Source organism: Xyrauchen texanus, chromosome 25 (assembly GCF_025860055.1).
Source record: "Xyrauchen texanus isolate HMW12.3.18 chromosome 25, RBS_HiC_50CHRs, whole genome shotgun sequence".
Classification (NCBI taxonomy): Eukaryota; Metazoa; Chordata; class Actinopteri; order Cypriniformes; family Catostomidae; genus Xyrauchen; species Xyrauchen texanus.
In genome coordinates this window covers 19,494,731-19,511,959 of record NC_068300.1, presented here as the reverse complement: position 1 = coordinate 19,511,959, position 17,229 = coordinate 19,494,731, and the positions used below count along the sequence as shown (strand labels likewise).

At 39.3% G+C, this 17,229-nt stretch overlaps 1 protein-coding gene across 1 annotated transcript in view; it reads right to left on the bottom strand.

Annotated features, from left to right (window-relative positions):
* The window catches only part of LOC127618829 (membrane-associated guanylate kinase, WW and PDZ domain-containing protein 3-like), a 214,547-nt gene that overhangs the window by 61,650 nt on the left and 135,668 nt on the right, over positions 1-17,229 (bottom strand). The window contains exon 4 of the mRNA XM_052091470.1: positions 3,695-3,901. Within this exon, the coding sequence (XP_051947430.1) occupies positions 3,695-3,901 (207 nt within the window). The remainder of the gene's footprint in view (positions 1-3,694; positions 3,902-17,229) is intronic.

Below are 17,229 nucleotides of genomic sequence, written 5' to 3'. Positions count from 1 at the left end.
CCACGGCATCTCCACCTTGCAACTTACAGGACTTGCAGGATCTGCTGCCAATATCTTGGTGCCAAATACCACAGGACACCTTCAGGTGTCTTGTAGAGTCCATGCCGTGAGTCATTGGTATTATTGCGGCTTGCGACAAACAGAGGCAGGAGGTCATGGATGTTTTGGCTCATCACTGTATATCTATATTTGTTAAAAAATAAGAAAAGTTAATTTGTCCGAATCCTATTTGGAGCCACTGTGTAAGTATATACAGTATGTACGGTATATATTTCCATAAGGCGATACAATTTAAAAAGCAACATCACCCAGTCCAAGGTGGGTATTTCCAAAACCTATATTGGAGTAGCAGAGGGGTGTGATCTTAATCATTCAGAACAGAAATGATAGTTTAAGACTAATAATAAGCTTGAGGTATCTTTTTAATGAGGAGGTAGATGACAGATTGCATGTGTTGGTACAAAACAAAAAGAGATATACAGTAGGTAGTGGCAGACCAGTTACTCTATGCAGAGAGAGACCAAAGACACTTTAATGACTCATAGCAAACAATCGTCCCTTTAACATGCTCATTATTTGACGTGATACCAGCCATAAGCTCATTCATTCTAAGAGTGGTGGTGTAGTGGTCTAAGCACATAACTGGTAATCTGGTAATCAGAAGGACAGTGGTTCGAACCCCACAGCCACCACCATTGTGTCTTTGAGCAAGTCACTTAACTCCAGGTTGCTCCAGGGGGATTGTCCCTGTAATAAGGGCTCTGTAAGTCGCTTTGGATAAAAGCGTCTGCCAAGTGCATAAATGTAAATGTAACTTAGCATTGCTTTGAATTTGGCCTACTTTTAAAGCTCAACTACTGTTCATGTAGCTCAAACAGCACAAATAGCCTGTAAACTGGATATCTAAACTGGAAATGTATTCTATGCAGTTGCTAAGGTGTTCTGAGTTGCTTTTACACATTGCTATGTGGTCGGTAGGATGTTCTGGGTTGTTGCTTGGTGGTTGCTTACTAGCTCAAATCAAAAAAGCCCATCAGAGGCTCCAAGTCTCTATGATATTCTGGTCCTTGTATATGGTTCAGGGTGCTCCTTCAATACAAGCCTATCATTTATTGTAAGATTTTTCATCCAACAATGAAATGTTTGATCTAAATGACAACTGGAGGAAAATCACCCTGTTTACAATCAGTGTTACAGTGTACTTGCATGCAAATATATTTGGAATTATGCGAAAGTTAAAGTTAATGAACCCAGAATGCTTAGCATTTACAAAGCATGTTATGAAGATTTGTAACAAGGTTTGATGTTATTGACGTGTCGCCATATTTGATTTGGGCTCTGTATGAATTGATTAATGGATTTGATTTGAAAAGTATGTTCATCATATAAAGTGATTGTATGCCTACAGAGGACTTGGAATTTGATGCACGAGTTGCATTGGTTACTTTTATGACACTTTTGGGTGCGTTTTTAAGCTTTAAAGTGAGTCACTATTAACTGCTATTTTATGGACATAAGCAACCACAACATTCTTTAAAATATCTCCTTTTGTGTCCTGCAGCAGAAATAATATGGGTCCACTACTTTTCTGGATGAATAGTAAAAATAAGTATTCGAAGCCCTGGCCAACTGACCTTCAGAGTGGCAGGAAATAGCATGTGAGGAAAACCCACATCAGTCGTACCATCCCAACGAATTTAAGCACCACAGCGCTGAGTGCTCTGCTCACTTTACACAACTCACTGCACATCCAAGGACCCCTCTGAGAAGCACTTCATATTGTCCTCACAGGGGACAGCATCAAATCTGCCAATAACAACTTAAGCTCTTTCGACAGCATCTGTGGTCTGCTGTCGATTACCGTAAGAAATAAAGTCACTCAGCTTGCAAATATCATGGGAAAACATGTGCACAGTAATACACTGTGCTGCCAGCGCAGCAAAATACACTGATCATTAAAGTAGAACCATAACAACACTCACAAATAGTTTGCAAAGACACTGAGTTTCATTTGTACTCATTTGAACATTATTGATTTTTTGATTTCCTTCCGCATAATGTATACTATGACAACTATTAGGTACATTACAATACGGCAACTACATACAGTGGTGTCAAAAGTTTGAAATCTGGAATTTATTTAATTTAAACCTGGAAATACACAAAGTTTTTAGATTGAGAAAATGTTTAAGATGACTGCTTTAAGGATAATTTATACTGTAAAATTAAGAAGAAATAGAATCTGCACTATTACTAGATCACTAATCAAAAGTACACAAATTAGTGACATTGACCATCTTGACCAACACGACTGTACCAAAGTTCAGATTTCCTTGCGTCCAATGAAGCACACTAGAAGCTCTTTGGGACATTCTCAAATCACTCAAGGATAACATGGACCATCAGGTTTTGCACACACTTGTGGAGTGAGTTCTTGCCAGCTTGGAAGCATGCTGTCATTAAAGCAAAACTGAGACATACAAAATTCTGAAAGAAATTCTGAAATTCATGGACATTTTTGAATTCAGCTATTTACTCAAATTAGTATGCTGATAATATAATTTGCAATGGAATTTTTTTTTTATTCAATTCGAAAATAATTTTCACTAGCTTGTCTTGGTCTTAATGTTATTGACGATTTGTTGCCATATTTGATCCGGGCTCTGCAAAAATTAATTAATGATCATGTTTACATGCACTTAAGAAAATAGTTTATTCCAGGGTTTTTGAGAAAGTGGCATTTATAAACGTCATGTAAACAAGAACGCTGATTTCCTTACACTGTTTAAGGGATTAAGAGAAAGTGGATTAAAACACCTACATTTCTCTCAGAGAATGCAGCTTAATGTGGCCATGTACACACACACAGTAAGTGGCATTCTAGGGTTGTGGACTCTAGTTTCATGACTTGGACTTCACTTGGACTCGAGTCACATATTTAATCACTTGCAACTTGACTAGACATATTTAAAGAAGACTTTTGACTCAATGATAACCATGACTTGTGACTTGACCAGGACTCAAGCCCTCTGACTTGGAAAGATGTTATACCTTATAAAACCAAAGATCAGAGTTGTACACTAGCAGACTTTTGGACTCCACTGTATATGCTTTTAAGGTTCTATTTTAACTCACCAAATTAATAAATTAGTTTGTGGGTTACTCTTTAACTCTTTCCCCGCCAGCGTTTTTAAAAAAATTTGCCAGCCACCGCTAGGGTTTTTGACGATTTTCGCTAAACTTCAATGGCCCGCAGAATATTTTCTTCCATGAATATATGAAGATGCTATATATCAAAATAAAGATCTGAGCCTCTGCTTTTAGGCAAAAAAAAAAAACGAATTTATTTTATCTTCATTTGTTCTTTTTTTATTGCCACTTGAACAGAGGTAGGTTTTGTCAAAAACAACATTTCGGACAAAAAGCTGAGAAAAAGGCATTTTTATCAAACAAGTGCTTTAGTATTAGTATGGTGTTCCACTTCACGTTTGAGACGATCGCAGCCTGTTTCTTTGATCAAAGAGTTGCGTACTCTTTCAAAACATGCGCGCGAGTCTTCCTTACCGTATACCACCTAAAACACTGATACCCGGAAAATTCTGTGTTTGGCGGGGAAGCGTTTTTTCATAAAACCCGGAAAATTCCGTGTTTGGCGGGGAAAGAGTTAAACATACATCTGTAATCCCAGTCTCACCTGTGAGCCCGTTGACCATGGCTGGCCTCTCTTCCTCATCCTCTTCATCAGGTGCTGCACTGTCCTTCCTATCCATTTTGCTGACAGATGTTGTGCGTTTGCGCTGAACCTCTGCGTCAAACTCCTCATCAAACAGAACCTGGTCAACCAGGTCTGGCTGCACTGGACTGGGCTCTGCTGGGGGTTTTGGGGTGCCATAGTAGTTACCTGCAGAGAAAGAGAAAACAAACTTACAGGTGCCGTTTACACTGGCATGACTCAATTTTTTTTCTTCTTTTAAAGCTTAAGAGTGTAATTTTTGTAATTTTGTAAATCTTTCTCCTATAGTAAGTATAAGTCAGTTTTATTTTAATTTCCCTGAAAGGTGTAAACCTGTGTGAAAACAATCAACATTTTGACACTAGTGGCAGAGAAATTCCACACCAGCTTTTATTGTTGGCTTTTTTGCCAAATATATTTTTGCCACCACCATGCCTCAATGTGTCAAAGCATGTGCACTGACTTCTAGACCATGGCTTGATGTGGTTCGACTGTCACTTTTTCAAATGTATTTCACAGATCAGTCATATGTATCCGTTAAATAAGGTTTAAAAATTAAGCAAACATCAATCAGATTGAACAGGCACTACTAAAGCATTGTGTCTTTGAGGCTTGGCCAATCATTGAACTCGTAGAACACCAACTGTCCCTACATTGAATTTGCAATAAATCCTGCTGCCACACACTCTTCGGTGTAACTCATAAGTCTTGTTTGCTTGCCTCAATGCAGCGTTCCTCTGGACCAAGACGCAGCACTCTGCCATTATATTGTTATTTATTGGCAATTGTTTTCCACAAGAGATTAAGACTAGCTGCATGGCTACTTCCACTCCCCAGAGAGGGAGAAGGTCTATCTTATAAGATTTATTGCCCTGCACCTTGATTTGGAAGCCTGCCTTGAGTGAAAATGGTATCAAGACTCCATATGGGAATATACACAGGTTTTGCACTCCATGTCTTCCTCTGGTGCAAGTAGCTGACCTACTTTCTCGACAATAGACCTTTTTCAAAGGCTGTGATGGCACTGTATTTAGCAGCATAAATCTAGCAAACTTTTTTATATGACACTTTTTTTTTAATATTGAGTGCAAGTTTATAACATGTGTTATATTACCGTAATTTCCGGACTATAAGCCGCAACTTTTTCCCACGCTTTGAACCTCGCGGCTTATACAATGACGCGGCTAATATATGGATTTTTCCCGCTTTCAAATTTTATATATATATATATATATATATATAAAAAAAAAAAAAACATTCTGTGACGTGCTCAGTTTTTTGGAAACTGAGCACGTGTGAAGCTTTCATTAGACCAATTGAAATTGCCGAACGGGTTAAGGTCAAAACAACTTTTTTGGTTTACTGTTTAGATTAAATCGAGCGTGCTCAAACTTCCCATCATTCTGATTACGGTAGTAATTTTGTCACCCTCACCATGGCAAAGACATGGAGAAACGCATATGATGCAGCTTTCAAGTTGAAGGCGATTGATCTGGCTGTTGGAAAAGGAAATAGAGCTGCTGCACGGGAGCTTGGTCTTAATGAGTCGATGATAAGACGTTGGAAACAGCAGCGTGAGGAATTGACTCAGTGCAAAAAGACAACTAAATCTGAGGCTATTCAACTCCGACACCGGAGGAGATGACTTCAGTGGTTTCAGTGCACAGGACGAGGAAGATAGTGACCAATGACTTTCTTGGTAGGCTACTGTTTACTGCAAATGTTTTATTACAAGCCGTGTGTGGCAGCGGGCGTGGTCAAGCGCCCGTCCGGAGAGAAAAGCTGTAAGGCGCTTACACCTGCGCTAAATTATGTCTAACACCGGTGTCTAATTTCAAGTGCCCTGCTTCACGTGTCCTTCTTGGGAAAACTGTCATACGGGCACCAGTGTGACAGTTTTCAGCAGGGCACTTGACGCTCCAGGTAAGGCTTTTAATGGCCACAGCAATGTTTACAATCAATTTTATAAAGTTTCTCAATTCTTCTATGCGCCAACACTAGACTGACGTGTGTCACTCTCTCAGCTCTGTGGCTGCTGCCTTTTTATGCCGCTCTCCCCATGCTTACTGAAATTAGACACCGGTGTTAGACATAATTTAGCTCAGGTGTAAGCGCCCTTACCGCTTTTCTCTCCGGACGGGCGCTTGACCACGCCCGCTGCCACACCGTATTTCGTTAAAGCCTATTTATTTTTGTTACAAGCCGTGTTTCATTAAAGCCTGAGTAAAGTTCATTTGTTTCAATGTACCGGTAGGCACCTGCGGCTTATAGACAGGTGCGGCTTATTTATGTTCAAAATAATATTTTATTTAAAAATCAGTGGTTGCGGCTTATATTCAGGTGCGCTCAATAGTCCGGAAATTACGGTACCCTGGAATTAGTTTTACAAAATTAATTACCGTAGCTTCGAGGGGGTTCTCTTTCAAGAATATGTTTTGTTTTCTCACTATGGGATACACCCCTTCTGCATATTGCTAGAAGCCCTATTACTTTATGCCAGCCCTTATTGGCTGGCAGAAGTGACAATTGTGTCTGGAGGACTTCCCAGTATAAAAGGGGCAACACAGCATCATTACATTATTTTAAAACCTCTTCTCGCTTCACTTCAGAAGCCTGGATTACTGTTCAGATAGTCATTGACTGGCCTCCACACTGGTCACTGATTGATCATCCTGGAACAGGTTTTCTGTGTTGATTTACAGGGCACCACAGCATTTTCCTACAATCTGCTCTCCAGCTCATTAAGAAATTCCTTAGTACTCCAGCAAAATGGCTGCAGCAATCCACAGTACTTTGACTAGTGTGGGGGACGCTTCGCAACTTTGCTCTTGCAGGAATAACATTTCATGCAGGCACACACACCAGGTCTGCTCAGCATGTCTTGGGTTGAAACATGCCCAAGTGGTGATTGACAATCCCAGATCATGTGAGCACTGTGGGCGCTTCACCACGAAGAGCCTTTGGTGCAGGCTAGCACAACAAGCTAGTCTGTCGGGCCAGGATATCCTTGTGTCAGCAAGCCCAGCTTTAGCTACCACCCCACAGGTATCCATTCCTGTATAGCTGCCCAAAACGGCAGCGTTGACCTGGGGTGAACAGCTTGATGCATGTGTCCTTTTGCCCTTTTTGCTCAGTACAGATGAGGAAGATGAGGAGTTTCACACACCAGGTCTGCTCTGCATGTCTTGGGTTGAAACATGCCCAAGAGTTTCACCTTAACAGTAAAAGAATGATCCAAATGGACCATTCAATAAATCAGAAATATGTAAATTGGAGGGAGATGGTCATCTGATTTGTTCACTTTGTGTGAACTATTGTGCTAACTAAACAACTGCAATTTACATAAACAGTTCTGTAAACAAACATGGAGTGGATGTGTTGCAGTTGGTGTCCATGGTATTAGTAAAAGCTTGTGTGTAAAGATTTGCCACATGGTAAATTAATGCTGCTTCAAGATGTCCTGGAATGGAGTGGTGGTGGAGTAGTGGCTAAAGCACAGGGCTTTTAATCATGTGCATTCTACAAGGGTAATGTCTACATCGTGGGCTCTCTTTGGAGGGGTTACGATACAAGATATTTGGGAAGTGGTGAGCTGGTCTTCACCACACACATTTTATAAATTGGACGTTACAGCACAGACTTTAGCACATGCTGTACTGAGCATTGGCTATTGAGTCCACCAGGAATCTCCTAGCCCTGGATAGTTATGATGTTTGGCAGAGGGATTCGAAACAGGCTGTCTAGCAATACGGGAGTTAGGATATCCCACAGTGAGACACAGAAATGCATGCTTGAAAGAGAACTATAGGTTACTTTTGTAACCCCTGTTCTCTGATAGCATTAAGTGAGGTGTTTCACCAGATCACCCTTCTTGCTGTGTGAAGCGAGGAAAATGTGTGCTTGTTTTGAATAATGCAATGATGCTGTATCGCCACTTTTATACTGGGAAGCAGAACCAACTCCAGACACAAGCATCCCTTCTGCCAGCCAATAAGGGCTGGCGTAATGTAATAGGGCTCCTAGGAATATGCAGAATATCCCAGAGTGAGACACCTCAATAAATACTATAAGAGGACCGGGGTTACACATGTAACCTATAGTTTCGATTACAGCTGTTGAGAGTGTGATAGTAAATTTGGCATCTTCTCCCATCTGACATATTTTTTTTTTCTTCTGGAAAGTCATTCAAATTTAATAGTGGATTTTTTATTTCGCTCTTGGAGCAAATGGGTAAGTGAAAATAATATTTGCTTTGGTCTCCCATTCACAGCTGTCGAAGTTTACCCTGCAATTGTTTACTTCTGATTTCCAAAACCCGGTGTGTGAAAAAGGTCTATTCACAGAAACATAGGCTACTCGATAGAATTAAAAGGGAGGACAGGGAAAAAGACAACTTGGAAGAATATTGATTCATTTGATGTGCTTTCCACCTCTGAGATTTGGGGAGCTGCGAACATGCACTAACAGCACACTGTCAAGTACTATATTATCACAATCAACTCCATCTTACAAGTGCTGTCATGTTTTAGACATCTAGGGAAATAGATAGAATTTAAAGAGAAGCATTATTGCTTTAAATACAGCATGGCTCACTTTTACTGCATGAAACATTTTATATAATGGTGGCTTTCAAAGTGTGAGGTACGTCTAAGAGGTGCCAGAGCATTTCAGATTTGTGTCGAGATTGATGATCAATTCACAAAGTAAAACAGCATTTGTGGAATAATACTGATTACCAAATAATTTCAACTAGTCTGCCCATTTCTTTAATAAAAAAAAAATAAAAATATATATATAGTTATAGTTATAGTGAGACACTTACAATGAAAGTGCATGGGGCCAATGTTTGGAGCTTTAAATGTAAAAATTTTATAATTTTATAAATGCACTTACATTCATTTTTCTGTTAAAACTTGTGTATTATTTGAGCTGTAAAGTTGTTAAAAATGTAATTTTTACATATTTTATCTAAAACCATTACTTGCACTGCACACAATTAACTAATATTGGCATTATATTCATGTTGTTTAGCAAGAGGGGAACTGGCCCCCACAGTGAGTCTGGTTTCTCCCAAGGTTATTTTCTCCATAGAGTTTTGTGTTCCTTACCACAATTGCATTCTTCTTGCGCATAGGGAGCTTAGCAGAGATTTCCATGGCAGTGCAACCATTTGTGTACAGGGAGAAGAGTAGGGAGAAGAGTAGTTGGAAGAGTAAACATCCCTGGGGGCACCAGTGCTGACTGTACATGTGCTGGGGGTTAATTTCCCCATTCTCACTAGCTGCTTCCTGTCTGTCAGAAAGCTGGTGATCCACTGACAGATAGAGGCAGGAACAGAGAGTTGGGTTAATTTATTCCAGAGGAGTGTGGGGGTTGATGGTGTTAAAAGCTGGACTGAAGTCAACAAATAGTATCCTTGCATAAGTCCCTGGTCTGTCTAGATGTTGAAGTATGTAATGCAGTCCCATTTTGACTGCATCATCCACAGACCTGTGGACAACTGCAGGGGATCCAGAAAGGGTTCAGTGATGTCCTTCAAGTGGGCCAACACCAGTCTCTCAAATGACTTCATGACCACAGATGTCAGAGCGATGGGTCTGTAGTCATTAAGTCCTTTGATCTTGGGTTTCTTTGGGATGGGATGATGGTGGAACATTTGAAGCAGCTGTGAACTTCACATTGCTCCAGTGATCTATTGAAGATCTGTGGGGCCAGCTGGTCAGCACATGATTGAAAAGTGGTTGAAACACAATCTGGGCCCTGTGCTTTTCTTGTCTTATGTTTCCGGAAGGCCCGGTACACATTCTCTTCACAGATCTTAAGTGCAGGTAGAGTAGCAGGAGAGGGTAGGGGTGGGGGGTTGCAGGAGTACATGTTTGTGTGCTGTCAAGGTCAGAGTGGGTGTGGGGTGTGTGACTGGGCTTTTCAAATCTACAGTAAAACACATTTAGGTTGTCAGCCAATTGTTGATTCTCTACAGTGTTGGATGATAAGTGTCTTGTAGTTGATAACTTTCAGGCCTCTCCACACTGATGCAGAGTCGTTAGCTGAAAACAGTTTTTTCAGCTTTTCAAAACAGCATCTTTTTGCAATCTGATCTCCTTTGTCAGTCTGTTATTGGCCTGATTATATAAGATTGTATCCCCACTTCTGTAAGCATCCTCTTTGGCCTGATGGAGCTGCCTGAATCTTGCTATAAACCATGCTTTGCCGTTTTGTATGTTAAATAAGTCCTAGTAGGAATGCACATATCCTCACAGAAACAGATATAGGAAATCACAGTATCTGTGTGCTTGTCCAGGTCTGTGGCTGCAGCCTCAAAATCAGTGCACCCAAAGCAGGCTTTTATTTCCATCTCTGCTTCATTGGTCCACCTATTTACAGTCCTTACTTCAAGTTTAACTGATTTTAGTTTCTGCATGTAGAGCGGAAGATGATGATCCAGACAGTGATCAGAGAGTCCCAAAGCTGCTCGAGGGACAGAGCGATATGCATCCTTTATTGATGTGTAGCAATGCTCCAGTATATTTCTGTCTCTAGTGGGGTATGCAATGTTCTGTCTGTATTTGGGGAATTCATGTATGAGATTTGTCTTGTTAAAATCCCCAAGAATAATAATAAGTGAGTCTGGGTATTGTTGTTCCATGTCTGTGATCTGATCAGCCAGCTGTGGCTGCTGCTCTCACACACGCATATGGAGGAATATAAACACACAAGAATTCACAAGGAAAACTTCCATGGCGAGTAGAAAGGCTTACAGTTTATGAAGAGCACCTCTAAATTAGGACACCACATCTTCTTCAGCATTGTTACATCTGTACACCAACATTCGTTGATGTAATAACATGTTCCACCTCCTCTCTATTATTGTGAAAGGTTCAGGCACCATTTTCTAAGTTTTGACAGAGGGAAGGCCCACTGTCTTTAAAAGACCCTTGTAAATAAACAAAAACATGACAGGATCCTTTTCTTCTTTGAGATAAAATAATCACAAAGTCAGTAATGACTATTGCCTTGCTCTGCACACTAAATGCTTTAAGCTTTACTTACACTCTCATATAACATATTGCATCATGGTTTTCAAAATCTCAACACACAGAGTTGACTAATGTATTCCTAAGAGAACTTAATTTAAAATAATTACATCTTTATTCCATAAAAAATGTACCTGCAGCTGTGTCTGTTGATATTAAAGGGAATTCCAAACAGAAGATATGTTTATGCAGCCCAATTAATAACACTTAACTTTAAAGTAATAAGGGAGCAAAAGAATTCACATTGTAAACATCCAGTATAATCTCTATCAACTGTCAAGCGTGTAATAAACCTGCATTCTTTAAAAATGTCTAGAAATGTACGTGACTCAATAGACTGAAGCATACAAAACTACACAAGTTAAAAGTTAAGGCTATAAGGAACACAAAATGCACAAGTACACACGCCATTCTATATTATATGTCCTATTTCTTGTGTCTATTTATACTCTTACCTTGTTTTATATTCTGTGTCTCACTTTAATGTTCTGTGTGCACTTGCTTGTTTCAAGAAAAATCTATCATCAAGAAAAATTCCTTGTTTACGTGAGCAATCTTGGCAATAAAGCTCATTCTGATTCTGAATATTACTGTTATGCAGTGGTAAGTCGAAATAAAGGAAATTGTATGCACCTGTTAGTTGCTGGTATCAAGCCTGACTAGGAAGGCCAGACATCCCATTTTACGTGGGACAGTCCTGTATTGAAGCACATTTTCTAGTGTCCTGACTTTGAAAAAATAGTGTTTTGTCCTGTATTTCCCTTCTCCTAAAATTTCTCTATTGCCTATGTGGCTTTCTCAGTCATGTGAGTATTCTAATCAAAGGTAGCCATGGATACGGCTTGTAAAACCAATAAAACCATTTTTTTCTACAAAAAGCACATTAAGGGAGCATAAAGTTATCCATATAACTACAGTGGTTAAAATCCATGTCCTCTGAAGCAATTCAGTTGGTTTTGGGTAAGAACAAACCAAATTGTAACTAATTTTCACTGTATATATTGCCATTGCAATCTCGATCACGATTTCAAGCTCGATTTCACTTTCTAGTGCTTGACACATGCACAGAGCCCTAGTTGGCGCTATAAGAAGTGTAATCAAAAAGGAGTTATATTTTGGTCTTTTCTCACCCAAAACCAAATGGATCCGTTCAGAAGACATTGATGAAACCACTGGAGTCTTATGGATTACTCTAATGCTGCATTTATGTGCTTTTTGGAGCATTAAAGGTCTGGCCACTATTAACTTACATTGAATTGACCTACATAACAGCAATATTCTTCTGAAAATCTTTTTTTGTTTGTGTTCTGTAGAAAATAATTAGAGATAAAAAAAAAAAAAAAGTCATACACATCTAGGACTGAATGAGGGTGAGAAATGTGTTAATGAGCACCACAGTCAATAAAAATTGGAACAGGGAGTTGAGTCATATTGGTAACCAGAACAGACACATGTGGAGGTAGGCTCTTTTCATATGGGAAAATAAGCAACCACAGAGAACACCCTGGCAACTGCATAGCAATGTGCTAAAAACAGAGTTAAAACAACTTAACAACAGCATAGCAACAACCTGACAAACACCTAGAACACCCTGGCAACTGTAGAGCAATGTGCAAAAAAAACAACAACTTTAGCAACAGCACAGTAACAACCTGGCAGCCACATACTGTAGCAATGCGCTAAAACACACAGCAGATCACCTTGACAACTGCATAGCATGCCCTAGCAACCATCCAGAAAACCCTAGTAAGCACATAATGTAGCATACATGTGCAGCAAAGCAAATGTAACACTTTAGTAAACACCATAAAACTTGTTTTTCTTAGGCAAAGACCATTCATCCATCTTCATTAAATATACAAAAAAAATATTGTTGGACAATTACATGAGTGCTGGTAATTATTCATACACATCATACCTTGGTGAAATGTGAAATGTGAACACATGATTGACTTTTATATGAACAGGTCTCCTGGAAAGGCAGATAACTTCATTATTTCACAGCTTTCATTATGTTTAAGCCTAAAACCATCAAATAAATTAGACAAAAAACTAATTTAAACTTACATGAGCAGTTTCTTGTAGAGATAATAGAGACAGATGGCGGAACACGTAATCTGGCACGTGCTTGCTTGTAATTTTGAGTCAGATTCATGATTCGTAAAACGAATCATTCAGACCACTTTTTGAATTTTTTGTTCAGTTCAAAAGATTTAATTTAAAAGATTAAAATCAAATGATTCTTTCAACGAATCATACATCACAATCGCCGATCTGCACGCATTTTGCACTACAACTGTTTGATTTGTTAAAAAAGGAGTGATTTTTTAAAATCATACTCACCCTTTGCTATATTGAAAGCACTACAACTTTTAAGAGAGAGAGCCCACTCCCTTCGATGAAAAGCAACCCCACATATCGATGGTCTCAGGATGCTTCACTGTTGGCACGAAACAGGACTCATGGTAGCGTTCACTTTTTTCTTCTCCGGACTATCGATTTTCCATATGTCCCAAACTGTTGGAAGGGGGTTTCATCAGAGAAAATAACTTTGCACCAGTCTTCTGCTGTCCAGTCCTTGTACTTCCTGCAGAATTTCAGTCTGTCCTTGATGTTTTTCTTGGAGAGAATTGGCTTCTTTGCTGCCCTTCTTGACACCAGGCCATTGTCCAAAAGTCTTCGCCTCACTGTGCGTGCAGATGCACTCACACCAAACTGCTGCCAATATTGAGCAAGCTCTGGTGGTGACATGATTCCATAGCTGACTCTTCAGGAGGAGACGATCCTGGTGCTTGATGGACACTGAAGCCTTCTTCACTGCAGTTGAACCTCTCTCCTTGAAGTTCTTGATGATCCGGTAAATGGTTCTTTCAGGTGCAAAATTCTTTTTCATTGCATGTGAGGCCATTTTGATGCAAAGTGATGATGGATGCACATCTTTCTTTAGAGGTAACCATTGTGAAAAAGAACACAATGATTGGAAGCACTTCTTCCCACATTTTATAGCAATCAGTCTGCTCTTATATTCCAATCAGAATGATAGAGTGATTACACCTGACTAGTACTCATTCACACTTTCCCAGGTGCTGCTGATATGATGAAATTATGAAATTATGTTAGCTGGTCATTTTGTGCCAGGACCAAATAACAGTGAAATTTGGGTTTTTGTGATGAAGTTAATTTGTTTTGCCAATGAAGCTTTTTTCAATTATTTAAAATGCATCTGATCACTCTGCACAATAATCTAGAAATGATGTGAATCAACACCACAACAACTGAAGCAGAAACACAAAATGTCACTGCTAATCCTTTTGACCATAGCTGTACAGTGCACAATATAGTTAAAAGAACTACGAAGGACTTGAAAACCACTTCTGAATGTGCTTGATCTCTGATCCCTCAGTCGTCAATGTCTTAAAAAATGTCATTAAATTGTAATGGATATCATGACATGGGCTTGGGAATACTTCAGTAAATCTTTGTTAGTCAACACCGCTCGCCGCTGCATCCACAGATTCAAGTTAAGACTTAACTATGCAAAGCAGGCACCATACAGTTGGAATCAGAAGTTTACATACACTTAGGTTGAAGTCATTAAAACTAATTTTTCAACCACTCCACAGATTTAATATTAACAAACAATAGTTTTGGCAAGTTGTTTAGGACATCTACTTTGTGCATGACATAAGTAATTTATCCAACAATTGTATGGACACATTGTTTCACTTTTAATTGACTAAATCACAATCCAGTGGGTCAGAAGTTTACATACACTATGTTAAATATGCCTTTAAGAAGCTTGGAAAATTCCAGAAAATTATTTAGACAATTAGCTTCTGATAGGAGGTGTCCTGAATCGGAGGTGTACCTGTGGATGTATTTTAAGGCCTACCTTCCAACACAGTGCCTCTTTGCTTGACATCATGGGTAAATCAAAAGAAATAAGCCAAGACCTCAGAAAAATTTTTTGGACTTCCACAAGCCTGGTTCATCCTTTGGAGCAATATCCATAAGCCTGAAGGTAAAACGTTCATCTGTACAAACAATAGTATGCAAGTATAAACACCATGGGACCAGGCAGCCATCATTCCACTCAGGAAGGAGATGAATTCTGTCTCATAGAGATTAATGTAGTTTGGTGCGAACAGTGCAAATCAATCCCAGAACAACAGCAAAAGGACTTTGTGAAGATGCTGGAGGAAACAAGTAGACAAGTATCTATATCCACTGTAAAATGAGTCCTATATTGACATTACCTGAAAGGCTGCTCAGCAAGGAAGAAGCCACTGCTCCAAAAGAGCCATAAAGAATACAGGCTACAGTTTGCAAATGCACATGGGGATAAATATATTTTTGAAACAAACCATAATGACCATCGTTATGTTTGGAGGAAAATGGGCGAGGCTTGCAAGCCGAAGAAAACAATCCTAACCGTGAAGCATGGGGTGGCAGCATCATGTTGTGGGGGTGCTTTGCTGCAGGAGGCACTGGTGCACTTCACAAAATAGATGACATCACGAGGAAAGAAAATTATGTGAATATATTGAAGCAAAATCTCAAGACATCAGCTAGAAAGTTAAAGCTCAGTTGCAAATGGGTCTTCCAAATGGACAATGACCCCAAGCACACCTCCAAAATTATGAAAAATGGCTTAAGGACAACAAAGTCAAGGTATTGGAGTGGCCATCACAAAGCCCTGACCTCAATCTATTAGAAAATTTGTGGGCAGAACTGAAAAAGCATGTGCGAGCAAGGAGGCCTACAAACCTGACTCAAATTCCAGCAACATATTGTGAGTAGCTTGTGGAAGGCTACCAAAAACATTTGACCCAAGTTAAACAATTTAAAGGCAATGGTATCAAATACTAACAAAGTGTATGTAAACTTCTGACCCACTTGGAATCTGATGAAAGAAATAAAAGCTGAAATATATAATCATCTGTAGTATTATTCTGACATTTCACATTCTTAAAATAAAGTAGTGATCCTTATTGATCTAAGACAGGGAATGTTTTCTACAATTACATGTCAGGAATTGAGAAAAACTGAGTTTAAATGTATTTGGCTAAGGTGTATGTAAACTTCTGATTTCAACTGTACATCAACACTGTCCAGAAGCGCTACCGAATTCTCTCGGCTCATCTTAGATGGAAAGTAAAACAGTGGAACCGTGTTTTTTGGTCCAACGAGTCCACATTTCAAATATTTTTTGAAAAACACAGTGGTCTTGTTCTAAGGGCCAAAGAGGAAAAGGACCATCCAAGTTGTTATCAGCGTCAGGTCCAAAAGCTAGTGTCTGTATTGGCCAGGGTTGTGTTAGTGCCCATGGTATGTGTAACTCGCACGTCTGCGAGAGCGCCATTAATGCAGACACATATGCACAGATTTTGGCGCAACATATACTGCCATACAGCACAGTCTTTTCCAGGGACATCCCTGCATTTTCCAGTAGGACAACTTCAAACCACACCATCACTAATAACTTTACAATCAAGCAATCAATTAAATTATAATATCACAGGAAAAATTTACTATTATTTACATATAGCACTAAAAGTTCATTGGATGGCCAAACTTATCCTATCAGTCATTAAGGACCAAAGTCTCTTATTCTAACACTCTCAGGAAGAAGTCAGAAAGGTACTCTATCCTAAATAGGCAAAATGCAGTTTACAATGGAAAAAAGTGAAGTGCCAAAAAAAAAAAGTGTGAAAAAAGGATTTTTGTAGTTAGCCATTTTTTTTTATTTATAAAATGATATGCAGATTTGATATTCATTTACAAACCACATATCGCCCCCTTTCCAGCCCCCAGTTTAAAATCCTTGTCTAAAAGACCAATTCAATCATAAATACATTTTGACCAAATGTAGTTACAGCATTTTGTCTATATACAGAATCACCGTCAGACTTTTTTTTTTTTTTTCAGTAAATGTCTTGTTTATACAAAAGCACGTTGCACAGTAAAGTGTGATCAAATCATGACCATAATCATGCCATGTCACAGCCTCCAGGGTCGCCTGTCAAACAGCAGACAGAGCATGATGGATTGCTCATAAATAGCGCACTGCGCCATCCTTGATTAATGAGCATTAAAAAAAAACATGGTACGAAAGAGGGGAGGGTCATCCACTGAGATGTGTGATATTTGTTAGCATTAATCTGTGAGAGATGCCCAGGCGCTGTCAGAGCAATGGGAGTGATTTGAAAATTAATGGCACACAGGAGAAATGAGAGAGAGGCTCATAGGTATTTATTTAATATTTGAGTGTTTCCTGTCAAACATGAAAACATCATAACATCATGTCTGCTCCTGCATCCCAGTGAACTGATAGAGGTTGCCAATTCACCCATGACGATCAACTAGCACAACAAATACAGAACTATCACTGAAATTTTCTCTGAATTAGTTTTTCCTCACATACACCCACATAAGTGCATACTGTACAGGCACACACAATCT